Source organism: Acanthochromis polyacanthus, chromosome 17 (genome assembly GCF_021347895.1).
Source record: "Acanthochromis polyacanthus isolate Apoly-LR-REF ecotype Palm Island chromosome 17, KAUST_Apoly_ChrSc, whole genome shotgun sequence".
NCBI lineage: Eukaryota > Metazoa > Chordata > Actinopteri > Pomacentridae > Acanthochromis > Acanthochromis polyacanthus.
The window spans coordinates 36,759,061-36,775,558 of record NC_067129.1 but is presented as its reverse complement, the minus strand read 5'-3'; the positions used below and the strand labels follow the sequence as shown (position 1 = coordinate 36,775,558).

Below are 16,498 nucleotides of genomic sequence, written 5' to 3'. Positions count from 1 at the left end.
TTGAGTAATTTATCAGTGAAAGAGTTCATCAGCGCCACATTTTGTGAAACACTGGACACCAGAATATTCAGGAGAGACCGAGGTGGACGGGTGAAGGCCAAGAGCCTGCTGGGTGAACTCATGCTAACCTAAATGCAGCGGAAGTCTCAATGACACAGCAGTTGGTGTATGGTGTCCATACAGACCGGGCCTCAATGTTTCACAGCTGCCTCTGCAGGTAGAAAGAGAGCTGTTCCATTCATGGGCTGGACAGCCAGAAGACCTGCAGTAACTTGAGAATCAACACTCCTTCTTTTCTCTGTCCGAGACCTGAGCTCACCTCGGGCTTGTCTCATCTTTCTGCCAGGGCGTCTTGACTGAGCAGCAGCCATGCGCTCAGTGTTACCTCTTACACATGGCATTTATGCATCAGCTCAGGGGGTTATCTCAGGATATTTATCTAGACTCAAGTAAAACAGTCTGTTCTGGATAACAAGATAAAGAAAAGAAAGTTCAGTTACTTGTGTACACATTTATACTCTTGGGAGAGAACATCCTCATCAACACTTCTACACAACTTAAATAAAGGTTAGAAAAATAGAGCCTCTCTGAGCCTGTCAAGATCATGAAAAAGTAATAAAATGCAAATCTTTTTCTTTGCCCACATAAATGCATGCAATACAAATATTAACTAGACTTTTGGCAATATGAACATCGAGAATTTGAAAAGTCATGTGAAAACCTTTGTTCAGATTGAGTGCAATAATTGCTGCATGATTAAGCTTAACTGGAGCTGACTGGTTAGAAAGATTTTCAATGAAACTGCATTCTCTCAAACATAAAATGGTCTCAGTCAACAGGCCTCAGAATAATCTTCAACTTACAGGGAGTGAACAGAAACATGGTAGAGCTGTGGATTATTCTGCAGGAAAGAAAGTCAGTGCCAACCATAAAAACACAATGAACACTGAAACTACAAACATATGTTCAGGAGCTGGCATTTTTGATACTGAATTTCCATCTGAGCTTGTATATTATTGAATTTTCCACACCAAATTCAACATTTGTCACTGCTCAAATAAATACTAATTGTCCTAAGTATGGTGCAGCAGCGCCACTAGCAAACGAGGGGGAGTTGTTAATCCTAAAATGCCAGATCTAATCACACAAATACTTCAGTTTAACATGGTTTTCATTTTAAAATCTGTGTGCAATTTAGTAACAATGGCAGCTGTTTGTTTCTTAAGAGAACTATTTGCATCGTGTCTGGATTTGTATAGCATTTTTCATCAGTGAGATGTAAATTGCAGTCATAGCTGAAGCAGCTTTGAGCACAAAAATGTGCAACTAGAACTCAAGTTACAATCTTGAGTAACTTGAATGTGGAGCTCCTATGTGCAAATTCACTATTGCATAAATTTGCTCAATATATTGGACAGCAAATTTTTTCTTACATTCAAGATTGAAACATATTCGTTATTATCTATAAAAGGCTCAAGTCAAAGCTTAGTATCCAGTAGGGATACACTGATACCACTTTTTGTCAGGCCAAGTGCTCACATCTGGGTATTTGCCAAAGCCAAGTATCCACATAACTGTTATTAATAATCTTTCAGATTTAGCAAGGAGGTTACTATGACTTGACCTCTGTGTCCCATCCATTCAGCACCACAAAAGTCCCTGACTCAAAGATCTGAGGAGCTGCAGCGACTTTTGGCTTTGGGCACAACTAGAATCTCATCCCCGTCTCGAATGCTGTAGGAATGAAGCGCTCTGGAGCTGCACTTCATCTCCTCAGGTCCTAAGACTGAGCACATTTCTCGGTCGATGTAGAAAAGCCTGATCCCATTGGCGGGCAGCTGTAGCAGAGCTTTGAGTTGTTTCTTGAGGTCGCCCACCGTCTGCTCCAGGCGGAGGCTGACTGCCTCCACCTTCTCACCCCAGCGAACGTCCACCACGGTGCAGCGAGGGCTCAGGTCCACCTCTGCTAGCGGAGCCAGGGGGCCGTACTTGGATACAAGGAAGTGGTACCTGCAGGGAAAAGCACAGTTCATGTCATGGTATTTCTCGCACTCAACTAACAGCCCGGTCTCACGGGGATTCGTGAAACTGTCACGTCAGTTTTTGTTTCAGTTTCGTGCGCACCAACACGATGTCGTCATGTTTTTTGTGCCGCTCACCACGAGCGAAACCCGCTGTGGTAATCACATCTGAAAATGGCTTATACCGGCGGATTCATGACGATCTAAGCTGTCCATCGGCGTTTGCGGCCGCCACTGCGGCCGCCACTTCGGCCGCCGGACATTCTTTAAATTCCTATGCAAATTCGGCGGATTCATGACGATTTATGCTGTCCATCGGCGTTTGCGGCCGCCGCCGCCGCCGCTGCTGCGGCCGGATGTCTGGTGGTCGCAATGGCGGCCGCAGCAGCGGCGGCGGCAAACGCCGATGGACAGCTTAGATCGTCATGAATCCGCCTAATTTGCATAGGAATTTAAAGAATGTCCGGCGGCCGCAAACGCCGATGGACAGCTTAGATCGTCATGAATCCGCCGGTATAAACCACTTTCAGATGTGATTACCACAGCGGGTTTCGCTCGTGGTGAGCGGCACGAAAAACATGACGACATCGTGTTGGTGCGCACGAAACCGAAACAAAAACTGACGTGACAGTTTCACGAATCCCCGTGAGACCGTGTTGCAACTAACCGGCAGGTTTGAAAGGTCAAAATAAAGGCATTTTTATAGCAATAAACTATAAAAATAGAAACTTTATGTTGGTTCTTGAACTAAACATGCATGGTTTTTGGTTATTGCTATGAAAAAAAACAACCTAATCTAAGGTGAAAATCACAGTATTTCATTAAAACCATTTTATTATACATGCCTAATTTTTAAAAAAATTGCCAAAAATCTTAGAAGCCTTTGATGACTCAGGTGTGACCAACAGTCATGTGAAAAAAATTCAGAAACTTTCTGGGTGAACTGGATTGAACTGCAGGCTGTGTCTACACAACAGAGAAATATAGGTAGTATAATATCTACTGTGTGGACAGATACCATTTTGTTTTCCAATACTGATAACACTTGTGGTTATTTGGAAAAATGTTGCACAAGCTGATTTGAGGTGTTTTCTATTTTTGTAAAAATATTTAATCAGAGACATTTGAACTTTTGTTTTTTCTTTTCTATGATTTATGGCATTATAACTGTGTCATATGGCACAAAAGCAATTTTTAAGTACTCCTAGCCATGGTTGTACTGTGTCCATAGAGGTGCAGGACTTTATATTGTAGTTAAAAATGAGGCCACAGTGATTAAAAATGTGAGAGGAGCAAAGAAATACTAAGAAACTGCTTTAGGTTTAGAGGGTTAATTGTCATTTAGTCATCACTCTGTTTTATGACAGATAGAAACTGCCAGTTCCAATTAGCGCTTGTTTGAGTTGCATTTTAAAGGTAATTTATTTACAGAGTTGAACTCTCAAGGGGAAAGACCATTAAATTTGCAAAGTTAAAATGACAAAAAGTGTTCAGAAAAAACATTAGTAATGGACTGGAGCCAATGGCTGATGTCATATTTGTCCAATTGCACAACTGTTGCCATTTCTGTTTTCATGAATGGGCATCTTTTAGTGTTTTGACTTGGTAAAACAGAGGAACGCAATTCGCAGCAAAGGTCCTGGTTTGAACCAATCTAAAGATGTTGTGGTTATGCTTTCTTACTTTGCTCATTCTGGTGAAGTGGAGATAGCAGTGAAAGTCAGAATGACATGTTTTGTCAACCTCAGACATACCAAAAACAATCTCAGTCAAAAACTTTTACACAAAACAGATATCTGGTGTTTTCACGTAAGCTGTTTCCTGATCAAATTTTAAAAATGAGCATAAAAATAGGTCGATGGAACATACCTTGTGTGGAGGCAGAGAAACGCTGAGTTGTCTGCCTCCTTCTTGCCGTGAGAAAGCTCTCAGCCATCTCAAGGGAATGCGTGTTCGAGATAAGGACCCAGGAACGATTAAATAAAATCCAGGAGAAAAGGCCTGTGCCTTCAAAGCTACTGTAACAGCTGGGCCAATCAAAGCAATTTCACTTCCCTCCCCAAAATCCCTCCACAAAGCCAATCCCCTGGCCTGGGGTTTCTGGCCAGAACTTGCGGTCCACCCTGGGAATTCTCCTCCAAGGCCACAGTGCACAAAGTGCCATTCTAAGAGAAGCCATTTAGCTAAAAGGCTTAATTTAAGTTGGTAAGCATGGCCTAATGGAACAAATAATGCTGCAGGTGATAACCAGTCAGCATTCTGATTGTCTTTTCAGCATTTTTCGGTAATGAGTGATTAAAAACAGGATGTGCAACTAAGTGACACTTTGTAGCCCCAATTTTAGTCGAGTTCTCTTTCGGTGTTTCATTGCACCTCATTCTCTAATTTACTCCAGCCCTCAAGTTGAAAGATGACCAGCATAAAAGTCAAAATGTTGATTTCCTCATTTCACACCTTGACTCAATATTCAGGTTCACTTTCAGACCCTCTCTCTACTTATTCTCCTGGACACGCTGACTCTCAGATTTCTTTTTGTTAACCCTGTCCTCTCATTCACTGCAACTAACCCTTCCTTTGTATTTCTGTTTCTTGGTTCCACAACCCCTAAGCAATTACTAGACTTTCTGCTGTTCTCTACCTTCACTAAGAAATTGCTAAGGTGTATAAGTCGGATTTATGGTTTGAGGCTGCGTTTATGGTTACTCAAAGCCAGGTAATGTCAGATGTGTTCACCTGAGAGGCTGTGACCCACCCTGGAGTGCTCTGATCTGTGGGGATAGCGAGGCCACAGCCCCATCCAAATGGAAAGGGGATAGCGGTGTGTTCGCTGCCTACTGAGCGTGTCCGACACCCCCATAACAGAGTCACAGCGATCCCTAACCTCGGATCTACACTGAGAACCGAACCAGCACCACAACATTTATAAGCAAAAAGACCAAAATCAAACAGATAAAATTGAGCTAAATATAAATACTGAAGAAAAATGCAGTGTAATAGGCATAACAGAACCTGAAGCAAGGCTTAAACATGCAAATATAATTGTTCTTCATACAAGAAATGTGTTGTAGTAAACAAGAGAAGACATAGCTAGAAGTGCTGTAACTCCAGTGACATCAGAAAACAAATCAATCTCTCAGCTTCAGGTTTACATAAAAAAATACGGGAAAAAAAAAATCAACCTGCTACCTCATGTATCACTTTTCCAATCAGAGAATTCCCAGCACAAAGGACTCATTGAGCAGGGAGAGACTGGTGGCATTGTCTCCCAAAGGTTAGTTTCCCTCCAGTCAGGGACTACACCTTCCATCAGAAATCCCTCCCCAACATTCTGCTGAGGTTAAGTGGAATGCAGTCGGTGAAGAGCATGGGCAAATATTTGACCACTGTGAGCCCCCTGAGGAGGAATTTCCAAAAATCATAGCCCGTACTGTAAATGTGTTATGGGCAAAGAGTGGCTTGTTGCTGTTGTTGCAACTTAACAGGTGTTCACACAAGTGTGAGCTCTCTACATGGGACTAAGTGTTGGCACCTGGTGTTGCATTAGTGGTGTTAATAAAGACTGGCAGAAATATTAAGGATCTGAGGCAAAACTCTAAATCTCTCTATTAGACGTTGTAATGGCTGTAATGATAGAAAATCCCTGCGCAACAACAGATTTCAGAGCTGAACATGAAAATATTCAATCAATATAGATTATAAATCACTAAGTTTCAGAACTCCAAAACCCACCAGGTTTGAAAGGAATGGTGTCTCAAAAAAACAAAAAACATGAAATGCCAAAATGACACCATTTATCAAAGCCTGAAAGTGTAAAAACGGAAAGAATTGACAACTTTTGAAGTTTCAAGTGACCCTTGTACTTCTCATCTGGCCATTTACCGGTAATCTGAAAAAGTTAACCACATCTATACAGAAAACTGGGATATTTTATCAAGATCACCTAAATTTGTATGTCTTTTTTTAAATGCCAAGAATAAACTATTTGATCTAACCTGACACTGTAAAAAAATACCATGAAACTATTAGTGACTCAGGTGCAAACAACAGTCATGTCGTAAAATTTAATGCGCTTTTTGGCTGAACTGAGGCTGCATTTTGATTTTTTTGGGGGGTAAAATAAATAATCACACAATTCCATTTTTGTTTTTAAATGATTTATGACAGTATACCTTTGTTATTCTACACAATGCACCTTTTTGAATTGTCTCTACTTCTAATCATGGTTGTGCTGTTTCCAGATGCACGTGACTTTATATTGCATTCAAAAATGAGCCCACAGTGGGTAATAATGCGAACAAATAACCTCCCGAAAGCTACTTTATATTCAGTGGGTTGATCGAGCAGTAGTGACAAATATCTGACTTGTACTGTTTTGAAAGCGATACGGAAATGTTGCGAGGTCTGATCTAGTGAGACCACCATCGCCGCTTTTAAAGAAAAGCTGGCAGGGATTTACATAAAGACAACACATTCACATATCACATATATAACACTCAATGGCAGTATAACTTCATGTTCAAGTTTTGTTTACAGGAGTCAATACAGGTTCCAAAAAATGTAATCATAGCAGTCCTAATATCAATTCATTTTTCATCCCTGGTGGTTAAGGAAGTCTTTCTTTCTTTAACATGTGAAGTAGTAACATCAGAGAACACAAAGCTCATAAAAACTTGCACTATTGGCAAGATCCTTCATTACTATTAAGTGTAAAGAGAGAAATGTGTGTGTGGATGATAAACGTACCTCTCGGGGAGCTCCTGTTCTGGAAACTCTTGGTAGTACCTGATAAAGAACCTCTCAGCATCCTCCCTTTCCCCATCAGACACTGCACTCCCATTCAGCACTGTTACAGACGGCAGCCTGAAGCCGGAAGCAGCAGTCCACAGTTAAATACGATCATTTAGGAGGTAGATAAAGGTGGTAAGTAAATGTATTAAACTACATGAAGTGTATGTGGGCAAAGCTTCACACTCACTGTGCTAAAAGGAGGCTACGTCTCTCGTGGGTGCTGTAAGACTGCAATAAAGGAATCCCTTTTGCTTTGACTTCCTCCAGCTTCGGAAAGAAATTCAGCCTTTCAATGTCATCCCATTTACTAAGCCCTGATTTAAAAAAAAAAAAAAAGAACAGCGTCATGAGTTTTAACACAACAGCAAATGTTTGAATTCTGCATTAGGGCTGCTTCATTAATCCAACAATAATGCTGGTCACAATTTTGGTTTCCTTCATCAACATGTTCATTAAATAGGAGTTTAAAATGCTCTACTCATAAAAAACTCATCTCACCATCAAATTAAGCCCTGGCTTAACTTTTGAGGAGCCTGTAGAAAAATGTTCTGAATGTTGGTGCGACAGTCCAGAGAAGAAGAGTGATATATACAGTGGGTACGGAAAGTATTCAGACCCCTTGAAATTTTTCACTCTCTGTGTCATTGCAGCCATTTGCCAAAATCAAAAAAGTTCATTTTATTTCTCATTAATGTACACTCAGCACCCCATCTTGACAGAAAAAAACAGAAATGTAGAATTTTTTGCAAATTTATTAAAAAAGAAAGGTTGTTGCTAGAGGTACGGACCCGTACCCATAGCCTGTGGCCTATGGATACGGCACTTTCCATTTACCAATCAGATACGCGAGATCTGGTCACATGACTCCCGGTAGACGCTAGTGGTAGGGACCCATAGCATCGGTACTACAGGTACGGACCCTAAACCTAACCCTAACCCTAGCTTACCTTTCAACAGTTTGCAGTGGTTAGCAGCTTCTTGACTCGCGTACGGGTCCGTATCTGTCTGGCAAATGGAAAGTGCTGTATCCGTAGGCCACAGACTACGGGTACGGGTCCGTATCTGTAGACACTACCAAAAAGAAAAACTGAAATATCACATGGTCATAACTATTCAGACCCTAACAATCACAGAGTCCTTCAAAAAAATCCTGGATCCAGACGGTGATCCGGATCACCTCCAAAATCTAATCGATTGTTACTTTTGCTCTTCCGGACATTCTGTAAGAATTTGGTGAAAATCCGTCCATCACTTTTTGAGTTATGCTGTTAACAGACAAACAGACAGACAGACAAACAGATGGCCTGGCGGAGGTCTGCGCTCTCCGAGTGCTTTTCTAGTTGTCTATGCAAACAACTGCGCACTGCATTCTGGCTTTGAAAGCATCACATTACCTTCTCCTCATTTGCAAAAAGTTGAGATCTTGGCTACTGTATGGAAACGCCTGCAAAGCTTTAAAAAAATAATCGAGATTCCCAAGTGCTGGGCTTATTTCTTGCCTTAGATTTTTTTGTAAACACATTTTGGTGAGCTGTTTGGCGAAACTTTCCAAAAGAACCATCACCATGAATGATGATTTCATCCAAACAAGCACAGCTAATGTTTGTGGGGTTGTAGGAAACTGAGCCTGTATCCACATCCTGTTAGAGAACACCCTAAAGCCAGTTATTTATTATTACACTGCCGTGCCGTATGTTCATCAAGCATCCAGTGTTGCAATCAAAAACATCCCCATAGACATGTACATTAGCTTATCACCTAGTCCTAGATCAGCTAACATATCCATATCTCAATGTCTGACACTGAGAATGAAAGCAGCTCTGTTTGTTTAAGGGTGCTTTCACACATACACCTTTTGGTCCACTTAAAGCGGACTGGAGTCCGCAACACCAGCAAGTACGGTTCGTTTGGGCTGGTGTGAAAGCAGACCAGATGTTTTTGGTGCAGACTAAAGAACCGGACCGAGACCACCTCTCGAAGGTGGTCTCGGTCCGCTTCTATGTGAACTCCAGTTCGGTTCGCTCCTGGTGAGAACACAAACCTGTCTCCATTCGGACTGGCTTGATGGTGCAGCAGACTTTTTGCTCTACGGGAGCTGCCGTAGCAACCTGCACAGGGAATTTTGGGATAATAACGTCTTGCAATGCATCTTCTCCGTGCCAAAAACGTCTGTGTAATGTTCTCGTACCGAATGCGAGCTTCATGCTGGAACAACAGCAGTATTTGTGCTTGCTGCATAAAGCAATGATACGAATATATGGCAACAAGAAGGAACAGGAGAACATAGTTCATTGTTTACGAATAAACCAGCCTGTTGTTTTCTTCTGGGATTTTTCCCTCTTCACATGCTGCGCCAATCAGCGTTCACCTACGTCATTATTTTTGTGAACAGCGCCGCCAAACGACTAGGGGGAGATATAACATTCATCGTAGTTGGTTCAACTGCGAAAACACTGGTGTGAATGCGAACCGAACCAGTTGAAATTAGCAACATTGTAACAACTTTTGGGTCCAAACGAACCACTCTAACGGACTAACAGGTGTGAAAGCACCCTAATATTGGGTGAGAAGTTTTGGTACAAATGTAATCATATTTTGCTTCTACGAGACGTGTGTGAATAATTATTTTTATGCAAGATTTGTACTTCACCAGGAATGTAGCACAACTCCAATTTACTTTAAATGTGAAGTCCAATCAAAGCATTTTGCACCTAAAATTAATGAATACTTCAATACTGATCAAAACAACTGCAATTACTTTATCTGTGAATCTGTACTGCAGCCCTGTCAAGCTCTGAATATTGGCCATAGTCAAAAATGTGCATAATCTTCACTATCCAGACCTGAATTGTTGAGGTTGATGCTGCGCAGGTTGGGAAACAGATGCTGCAGTGTTTCCTGAGTGTCTCCCACAGAGTCCACACTGTTATTGGCCAGCACCAGGGCACTCAGACTCGGGTACAGCAGCCCAAACTTCCTCACTTCTACCCATTTCTGCAGCTGGTTGTCTGTGATCTGCAGCAGGCGTAGTGACGGACAGGACGTCTGGGATTCTGACACAGTGTTGAAGCCATTCAGGCACAAGAAAAGCTCCTCTAGCCTAAAGAAAAAGGTGCAGAGAACTGGTTAAATTTAACAGATATGAAGTAAGAAACATTTCAGACCAAATTTCAATCAAACACATGCAATAAGGGTTTGGTTTTGAATCTGCAAATGCATAAGGCAGCTGTTTTCCATTGCTTTGCCATCCACAAGACCATGAATGAGACCAAAACCAACACTTCAGTTAGTCTGTTTTGATATTTTCTGTCTCCTCTACTCTGTCTGCAACACTCAGACTTGCTGGTTCTACATGAGGACTGAAAAAAAGGTTCCAAATATGTAGTGATATTTCTAATAACCTGAATAGTTTTCCAAAACTGTGGGTCTATAGTTTTAAGTAAATGCTGCTCACTAATTTGTGTTTTCTGAAGCAGGATTGTCTATATGGGGTTTGACACAAAAAAACAAAAAACAAACTTATAGCCTTTGTGTTCAAGTTAATAGTAAGAATGGAAGGAATCTATCCCCAAGTGCAACACAGAACCTGAAAAATGTTTCTAACCCTCTGAACTCAAAGGAGTTCCTCAGTGGTTTTTGCTCCTGTCACATTTTTACTCAGTTTGGACTATTTTTTTTATTTTATTTTTTACAGCAGTAAAAAGTCCCGCACTGCTATGAAAATAGCACAGCCATCAAAAAAGGGTTTTGTGCAGTATAAAAAAGTTATACCATAAATGATAAAAACTAAAGTTGATTTTTTTGACAACAATTGTAGAAATCCAAGAATGAACATATACATAATTTTTTTTAAAATGCCCACCAGTGCTACCAATATCTAGAAAAGAAATGGTGGCTCTACATAAATATTTTACTACTTAGATATATAATGTCTTGTAGGTACTATCTTATCTCCATTCTATGTAAACACAGTCTGCAGTTCAGCCCAAACCTCTTGATTTTTTTTCTCATGTGACTGTTGGTTGCAGCTGAATCACTAATAGCTTCTGGGATACATCAAAGAACACAGAATTTTTTTTTCTTTTTAATGAAATCTTTTTACTGCGTATGCTTTATTTTTGACTAATTCTTAAAATGAGACACATAGAATAAAGTAGTTATGATGAAATATGCAGATTTGATTGGATTACTTGGGACCACAGAGGAAAAAGCTATATGAGGATATAGACAATTTGAAAAGCTCACTGTGGTTGAATGAACACAACTGTTTTCTATAAACTTCATTAAAAACACAGTGCTTACGGACCTTTCCTTGATACAGTGATTAAAACAGCAGCACAACCACAGACACACACATTTTCCTGCTTTGACTACTTACTCTGGCATATGTTGTGTGAGCATGTGCACGGTATCCCAGCTGACGTGTGTGTTGATGAGGACGAGCCGTCGGACTCTGGAGAAAACCTCGGCCATGCTGGGCTCCAGCTCCACGCCGCTCAGAGGGTTTGTGCTCAGATTGAGGAAGTCCAGGTGAGGGATGCTGGAAACTATGGTGCATATCTGACAACCCACAAATGTGGACAGAAGTAAAGAAAAAACATCAAGTACTGACAGCAAATAGAACTTTAAATTTGTTGTTTCTGGATTAAAATTAAATAAGTAGTCAGACGTACGCGTCGCTAAGCAGTAACGCTTATCAAAACAGTGTTCTGGAAGTTATTTAAAATCAAAATGACAATCTTTTGAGAAAATGCATTTCATCAAACTTTCAACCAACTCTCATCACTTCATGTTTATTTTGATACAGGTTTAAAATGGGTTTCTCAATCTGCTGGAGATGTCATCAAAATTCACCTGGCAAAGAATTAAAGTAATGTAATATGGTCTTGGCTGAGGGCCCAACCGACATGGATTTTTTGGCCGATGTCAATTCTGATATTTGGCAGAAAAAAATACAGAGAACCGATTAATTGGCCACTTAATTTAAAAAATATATATTGAATAAAATAATTTCTTTCTTGGTCCCTTAATGCTTACAACAAAGATATGAATTACAGGCAGAACATGTTACTGCTTTACAATACTTTGTATTTGTTCAACTTTACAACAGAGAGGAATTTTCAAGTTCAAAGACATGCAACAAAGTATTAAACCCCTGGGAAATTATATAACCTTAAAAAAATCTATAAATGAGTTATGAAATACATCTTGTCTTGTATTTCTTGTTGCTGCAAATTAGAGGTAGGTTATATGTACCGTACTTTCTGGACTATAAGCCATTATTTTTTACCATAGACTGTATAGTCTATGCTTTTTTTTTCATGCTTTGAACCCTGCGGCTTATACAACGATGCAGCTAATGTATAAATTTTTACGGGTGAGCTTCATGCCATCAGTACATTGAGACTCGTCACATCAGACCAATAAAATGACCGAACTGGTCACAGTGGACCAATGGCACTGTTCGAATTAAATCAAACGCACTCACACTAAATTCTTCAAATCAGTCATTTTGTGCTTCATGCACGCACCCTCATCATGGAAAACACATGAAGAAAAGCATATGATGCAGTTTTGAAATGAAAGGCAATTGATCTGCCTGTCAAAGAAGGAAATAGAGCTGCTGCACGTCAGCTTGGCATCAATGAATTGATGGTGAGACGTTGGAGTCGGCAGCTTGAAGAACTGACTCAATCCGTTTTACTGCCATAAATAAATAAATAAATGCACAATAGAATAAGGTCATCATAAGTTTGTCAATGTGGAAACAGGACAGTCACCATACTTTCTCAGCTTGTCTCAAAGTATAATTATGACTTAATAATTGTACCAAGACATTTGAGAGACTGTCCACTGTTTGACCCTGTCACGCTGTTGATTTTATGTTATTGGTAACAGTTTTCTTACAAAGACAAGAGAATATGTCTCTTGTAAAAAAACACTTTTTCCAAAGACCCCATCATTCTCCATTAAGGTTTTTCTCTGCACATATTTTAGCATACAGAAGCCACATAATGGATTTAAATAACACTATCCGTTGTTGAGAAGTATCTCCAGAACACCCACCTCTCCCCAGTCATTAAACTGATTGTGGGACAGGTCCAGCTCCACCACATGAGCACAGAAAGCCTCAATGTCTGATCTGTCGCCAGCTTTATTGATCCCACAATGATTCAGAACCAGTATGTTGGGCAAGAAGAGTCGGTCTGCAAACAGGAAAACTAACGTCAGTTCAGGTGTTCACTGAGATTAGGACACATTTAGGAGTTTTAACCTTTAACCGTCCCATGTCATTACAAGGTAGGACTGAACTTCTGACATGTTGGCGTAGTCAGTATGTTGGCGGCAGTAAGCCTGAAATAACTCCCTTGATCATCTGTCACCTTTGACGGGGGATCCTGGAGGGCTGGGCAGAACCATGACTCCCGGGCCGTAGGGGAAATTCTCTGGATTGTACTTCTCACTGATGACTTCGATGAAGGTGCGAACCTCCTCCTCATCAGAGGACGACTCCATGTTTCCAGTCCTGAGCACAGAGAAAGACAGGAGAAACTCTTTAGCTTTTTGATTTGATTTACAAACTGTGGAATCAGCACAGCTACATTAAGACCTGTGCTAGTTCAGTGTTGCTCTCCTTCATGCTCACTTGTTTAATGATATACTTCATGTATTCTAGATGTTTTTGCTTCGGCCAACTACATAGACCCAAATCAGCTTTTCACCTTTATACTCCATTTGATCCTACAGAAGATAGATGTGTTTAAAACAGGTGACACATGCATAGTTTCATTTTAAAGTACTTATTTCCTAAAACAGCTGGACATTCTACTCAAACAGTAAATACTATATTTGCTGGAGACACACGTGATTATATACGACAGCAGCATTGACCTGTGGGATCAATTAAAAAATAAACTACTACTGGCTGTGTTCATGATTGTAAACGACCTAGTATAGTGGTGTGGCTCACTGGTGGGAGTTTAATAGTCGATTGACTTTAAAGTGAAACGATAATAAAAGGTGCTATCAAAAATGTGCAGTCACTAGCTATTCACTCTCTGAACCCAGCAGGTGGATGTGAAAGTTTTGGGCTGTGGAAATGTTTTATTATAAAAAATCTTCACCAAAGTCACACTATATGTGCAAGATACTATGAACTGTAACTGAAAAACTGATTTTTCCGACTGATACACCTCAGCGATTTCTTAGTGAATGTAGAGAATGGCGGAAAATCTAGAAATGGCTCAGGGGTTGTAGAACCAGGAAACAGGAATACGAAGGACGAAATGCTGGACAGGAAAGATTAGTTACAGATTTTCAACTTTTGAATGGTCCAAGAACCCTGTCTCACTTTACTTTTGTCTGAAAAATTAATCAAATCTACTAGTTTTATCAAAACCACTAATGTCTTGATCTCATTTAAAAAAATGTCAAAAAGACACCCCCAAACATTTGCACAAAAGATACTCTATAAAAAACAAATCTGATCTTTTTAGCAATACTGTAAACCTATTAGTGACAGACACTCATGTGAGTGTTTACACAGAACAGACAGAAGACAAATATGGCAACAAATTAAAATGTAAGTAGTAAAATACTGATTGTAGGACTGTTATGTGATCGAAATTCGGTTAACAGCAACAAAGAAGGCTATCACCAGGAAATGGCACAAAGAGATCCCTCTTACCAACCAATGGAATGACATTGTTGAGGAGACATTTGACATGGAGGGACTCACGTATACATTGAGAATTCAACAATCAGAATTTGCAGAAAAATGGACCAAATGGATTGAATATAAGAATCAACGAAGAGGCACCACCAAAACAGTTGACTGGGCACAGTATATATACCTTGCATTGTAAAGCTGATGATAAAGTATGTTGTAGAGAAAATTGAGTCCACAGTAATTAAAAATGTAAAAAGAGCAAAGAAAATGCCTACAAACTGCTTGGAGGGTTATTTCTAAAGTTCCAATAGGCAATTCTGCATGTTGCCAGCCTCAAATGAGAGCAGTGATTTTTAAAACACCACAAATCAGCACAGGTGACACTAGAACCAGTAGTAGTAGGTACCAAACAACTATAGCCTTCACCTGATAGAAAATCTGTTGGTGGTACACAGTCTGAATTCTTTATTTTGGTTACTTTTAATTAAACGATTTATTTGGCCACTGCAGACTTGACAACATTTAAAACATCTCTGCAGAGACTTCTCCCTCAGGACACATTTAGTCTCCTGGTGCCTGTCAGTCTTCTGAGGTAAAAGGTCACGCAACAGACACAAACCCCATTGGTCAAAATAAACCTCTATCTATCTTTGCACGTGACTAGTCTAAGTGATGCGTTGAACACTGCACAGCTTCTTTATCTGCACGTAGATCAGTTCATTTGCCTTGAGATAAATTGATTTTGACTTTTACAACGGCACTTACATTGAAGGAAGCTGAAGTTATTCTATAAACTGACGTCTATTTTGGAAAATGATGCAAGACTGTCAAAATGGTTATTTTAAGCAGCACAGTGACAATAGAACCACTGGAACCAGTTCAACAAACATTGGGAATACTGGTCGTGCCAAATAAGCATTGCAGGGCTTGAATGCGTTTGCAAAATGCAAACTTAATTGTCTAAACAGTCCTCATTTTCCCCTGTATTTCCAAAAGTTTTTTAATTCAACATTCACCAAATAGAGATAAGTTTTTGGGTTGTACTAACCAAAAAATATAATATAAAGTATGCTAGAAATATTTGCTGAAGAATAAAATCAATTGTTCTCAGCCCAGCCCAAGAAAGCAATATAAACAGGTGATGAGTCCCCCGTCGATAGTGTTTATTGCTGATAATAATACAAATTAGAAGTACAATGAGTGGTAGTAGCAGGAGATTTGGTGGAAAAGAGATCTAATAATAGCAGGTGCAGTAATAATAGCAGTATTTTTTTAAGTAGCTGGTGAAATTACCTGAGAACAGTTGTTTTGCTAAAGGGCCACTTACAGGTGAAAAACATGTTTAAATTTTAACAGTAGAAACACCAGGAATATTCCCCTCCTTAATCAGACTTTCACAATTAAAGTAAAACAGCTCAGCAAAAAAAAATAATAGATATGAATGGATAATAGACTGATAGTGGAAACTTGCGACACTGCTAACTAGTTCAACCTTATTTTGTTGGCAGAGTTTTCTTGGTCTTTGATTTTCAGTGCACGTTTTGGATAAAAAGGTTTAAAAATAGTTCCTGAACTTTGCAGAATAAGACAGAGCGGTGAAATGTGAGAGGCAAAGTGACACCAGCTGACTCCAGGTTCATTATGAAGCCATCCATCCATTCTCTATACACCGCTTTATCCTCACTAGGGTCGCGGGGGGTGCTGGAGCCTAACCCAGCTGACTCGGGCGAAGGCAGGGGACACCCTGGACAGGTCACACTCACATTCACACCTACGGGCAATTTAGAGTTATCAATTAACCTCAGCATATTTTTTGACTGTTTTTTGGAATGTCTGGAGAAAACCCACGCATGCACAGGGCGAACATGCAAACTCCATGCAGAAAGATCCCAGGCCCACCCCGGGATTTGAACCAGGGATCTTCTTGCTGCAAGGCGAAAGTCCTAACCACAATTCCACTGTGCAGACGGCCACATTAGTCTGACTATAATCATCCTCTGGTAAATTCACAACCATGTAC

The 16,498-nt window shown here is 40.2% G+C and overlaps 1 protein-coding gene across 1 annotated transcript in view; it reads right to left on the bottom strand.

The window, feature by feature from the left end:
• The window catches only part of tecta (tectorin alpha), a 117,858-nt gene that overhangs the window by 91,828 nt on the left and 9,532 nt on the right, over positions 1–16,498 (bottom strand). Inside the window, exons 2-8 of the mRNA XM_051938059.1 lie at positions 13,193–13,335; positions 12,876–13,015; positions 11,188–11,369; positions 9,653–9,909; positions 6,997–7,123; positions 6,765–6,881; positions 1,668–2,010 (exon numbers count right to left, since the gene is read on the bottom strand). Coding sequence (XP_051794019.1) covers positions 1,668–2,010; positions 6,765–6,881; positions 6,997–7,123; positions 9,653–9,909; positions 11,188–11,369; positions 12,876–13,015; positions 13,193–13,335 — 1,309 coding nt within the window. The remainder of the gene's footprint in view (positions 1–1,667; positions 2,011–6,764; positions 6,882–6,996; positions 7,124–9,652; positions 9,910–11,187; positions 11,370–12,875; positions 13,016–13,192; positions 13,336–16,498) is intronic.